The sequence below is a fragment of the Myotis davidii genome, unplaced genomic scaffold, assembly GCF_000327345.1.
Source record: "Myotis davidii unplaced genomic scaffold, ASM32734v1 scaffold654, whole genome shotgun sequence".
Classification (NCBI taxonomy): Eukaryota; Metazoa; Chordata; class Mammalia; order Chiroptera; family Vespertilionidae; genus Myotis; species Myotis davidii.
In genome coordinates, this window is record NW_006285795.1 from 672904 (window position 1) to 675939 (window position 3036).

Here is a 3036-nt window from a genome sequence, read left to right on the forward strand (position 1 = left end):
CCCCAACTGCCCCCCTGCCCCCTGCCAGCCTGATCTCCCTCAACTGCCCTCCCCTTCTGGCCTGATTGATCCTAACCACTTCTGCCTTGGCCCCACCACCATGGCTTTGTTTGGAAGGATGTTCGGAAGGTCTCCTGGTCTAATTAGCATATTACCCTTTTATTAGTATAGATATACTGAGCTATATTCAAACACTTTTATTTTTATAGGCCTGTTAGCTCTAAATATGTTTTAAAAGTGGATACTTGCCAATAGCCTTATTCCTACTAACAAAGATAACTTTATTTTTCTTAGCAAGGTCAGCGTTGGACACAGCTGCACGTTGTAAGTATTTCATCCCAATAATTTGCAGATGATTTATTCTAGTTTTTTTCTTAGGAGCTATATTCAAACACTTTTATTTTTATAGGCCTGTTAGCTCTAAATATGTTTTAAAAGTGGATACTTGCCAATAGCCTTATTCCTACTAACAAAGATAACTTTATTTTTCTTAGCAAGGTCAGCGTTGGACACAGCTGCACGTTGTAAGTATTTCATCCCAATAATTTGCAGATGATTTATTCTAGTTTTTTTCTTAGGCATAAGAGAATTTATATCCCAACAATGGAGATAGTTCAGTGTGAGCAAAGCTTTTAGAAATTGCTTTCTGAAGTTACAAGGATGATAATCGATTGGATAGCCTACTGTTCTTGGTATTTACTCATAATGAATATTGTTTTTCATTAATGTTTTTAGCTTCACCATCTTAAGTACAGGAAGTGTGTAAAAGAAGAACTAGTTCTTGAGCAGATTATTCAGCAATGCATTAGGCTTTTTAGTTTGTAACATTTGTTGTGCATGTATGCACTGAAAATGCAAAGTAACAATTCAAACCTACCCCTCTAGCCTGAATTTAAACCATAAACTTAAAGATAATCAGATAACATACATTTACCCTCATCAAGATAATATTATTTGATTCATCTATGTCAATTTTTAGCTTGTTCCCTCGGTGCTTTTGTTTTATTTAGAGGCTCAGGCTCTTTGAAACCCCCAGAAAAAAAAAAAATCCTAGGATGTGTTTTTTGTTTTGTTTTAAAAAATATTTTATTGATTTCAGAGAGAAAGGGAGAGAGAGAGAGCTAGAAACATCAATGATGAGATAGAATCATTGTTCGGCTGCCTCCTGCACCCTCCCTCCCCCCACCGCGGGGATCTAGCTCACAACCCAGGCATGTGCCCTTGGCCAGAATCGAACCTGGGACCCTTTAGTCCGCAGGCTGACATCCTAGCATGTGTTTTAAGATAAGTGTATCTTGGTGATGTAAATTCCCTTGTAGTTTGAGATTGGAAACAAACTGATTTTAAAGTCCGTTAACATTGTGTTGTTTTTTTCATCTGTTTTCTTTTCCAAAAGCTACAAAGCCTCCCAGATACAAATGTGGGATCTCGAAAGCTTGCCCTGAGAAGCATTTTGCTTTTAAAATGGCAAGCGGAGCAGCCAATGTGGTGGGACCCAAAATCTGCCTGGAGGACAACGTGTGAGTGTCGCCCCTTGGGCAGTGCAGACGTGGGATGAAGCCACAGCACTCGGAGCCTGAGGCCGTGGGGCTTTTGAAATGTATTGGGCTTGCGTTTACTAAAGAAAAGTGATTTCCATTTTTATTACGCATTTTTCCCATGCCTTTAAGGAATCTTTAAAGTTCTTAAATTTCATATTAGAGAGTGACATATTTATCCAGTTTTGTGGAGAGATGACGGGTTCCTTGAGTGAATTCTCTAAATCTGTGCAATTCCATATTAGAGCCATAGACCCATGTAGCTATTTAATTCAGATTCTCAAATCATATAGAAAAGTTAATTCATTTAGATGAATTAAAAGTTTGGTTCCTCAGTCGCACTGGCCACACCTCAAGTGCTCACTAGCCACACATGGACTCGAGCAGCATGGAGGGTATTTGCATGCTGCAATGTCCTATTTCAGCAATATTCAACCTTTTTCATCTCATGGCACACACAAACTGCTAAAATTGTGCAGCATACCAAAAAATATGTTTTGCTGATCTGACCAGAAAAAATCAAAAATGATTTTGATTCGTTCACACCAGCCAGCTGTTGTTGTGTTGGCTGTTGTCATTTTTTACGTGACAACCTAAGGGAAAAGAGGTCAGTGCCCTGATTAAGTAGTCAGGTATTCCGTATTTTAAAATTCTTGCAGCACACCTGTTGGAAATCGCTCTCCTATTTGATAGCCGTGCCCTTGCTCATGCACACTGTCTTACAAACCAACACCTTTCATTTTAAGAGTCTGAACGCTGCCTGTTGAAGTGTGAGATAATCCATTACAAGCTCAAGCCCCTGCGGCACGGAGCTGCTTGCCACCGAGCTGACTGGTTCCGTGTCAACATGCTCTACAAAGGATGGTGTTCGGATTTTTCAGTCTCCTACCTCATTGTCAGCTGCCATTGGTTCAGGTTCCTGCCTCTGAAGTTACAAACCTGTTTTAGTTGGCTGCTTTTGATCTGCTCTGGCCTAGAAAATTAGATATATGAACTTATTTGAATTCATATATCTAACAAATGTGCCATTGATTATGATAATAGTGAGGTAATTTTATAGATAGAGGGGAGGAAACTAGGCTGTTTCTCCCAGCATTTCATGTGTCTTTTCTGTTTAATAGAGAAGCTTTTAAATATTTATCTTAGTCCCTTTTCCAATTAGCTATGGGCAGGTCCTATAGCCTCTCACAATGACACTTTCCTTGTAAAATTAAAGGCTTGAGCTGTAGGTGATCTTTAAGGTCCTGACTCATGTGCTTTCTTTTCCCTCATGCTAATGATAACCCATTGCTAATTTGCTGTCTTCTGATTTCTCATTATAATAGTCCTGTTTTACTGAATTATGTAAAAAAAACCCCAAAACACTTGGATTTCAGTTTGTAGAGCTTATCTATAATAATAAAAGGGTAATATGCTAATTAGACCGGACGTCATTCCGGACGTCCTTCCTGACGAAGCCGGGGCTGGAGGGAAACCAGCCCGTGTCCCGGGTGCCTGC

General features: G+C 39.6%; 1 protein-coding gene across 2 annotated transcripts in view; it reads left to right on the forward strand.

Moving 5' to 3' along the window:
* The window catches only part of FAM3C (family with sequence similarity 3 member C), a 44762-nt gene that overhangs the window by 19011 nt on the left and 22715 nt on the right, over positions 1-3036 (forward strand). Inside the window, exons 3-4 of one of the 2 annotated variants that reach the window (XM_006756828.2) lie at positions 295-324; positions 1397-1520. In XM_006756828.2, the coding sequence (XP_006756891.1) occupies positions 295-324; positions 1397-1520 (154 nt within the window). Of the gene's footprint in view, positions 1-294; positions 325-494; positions 525-1396; positions 1521-3036 lie in introns of both variants that reach the window. The other variant, XM_006756829.2, reaches the window with a different exon arrangement.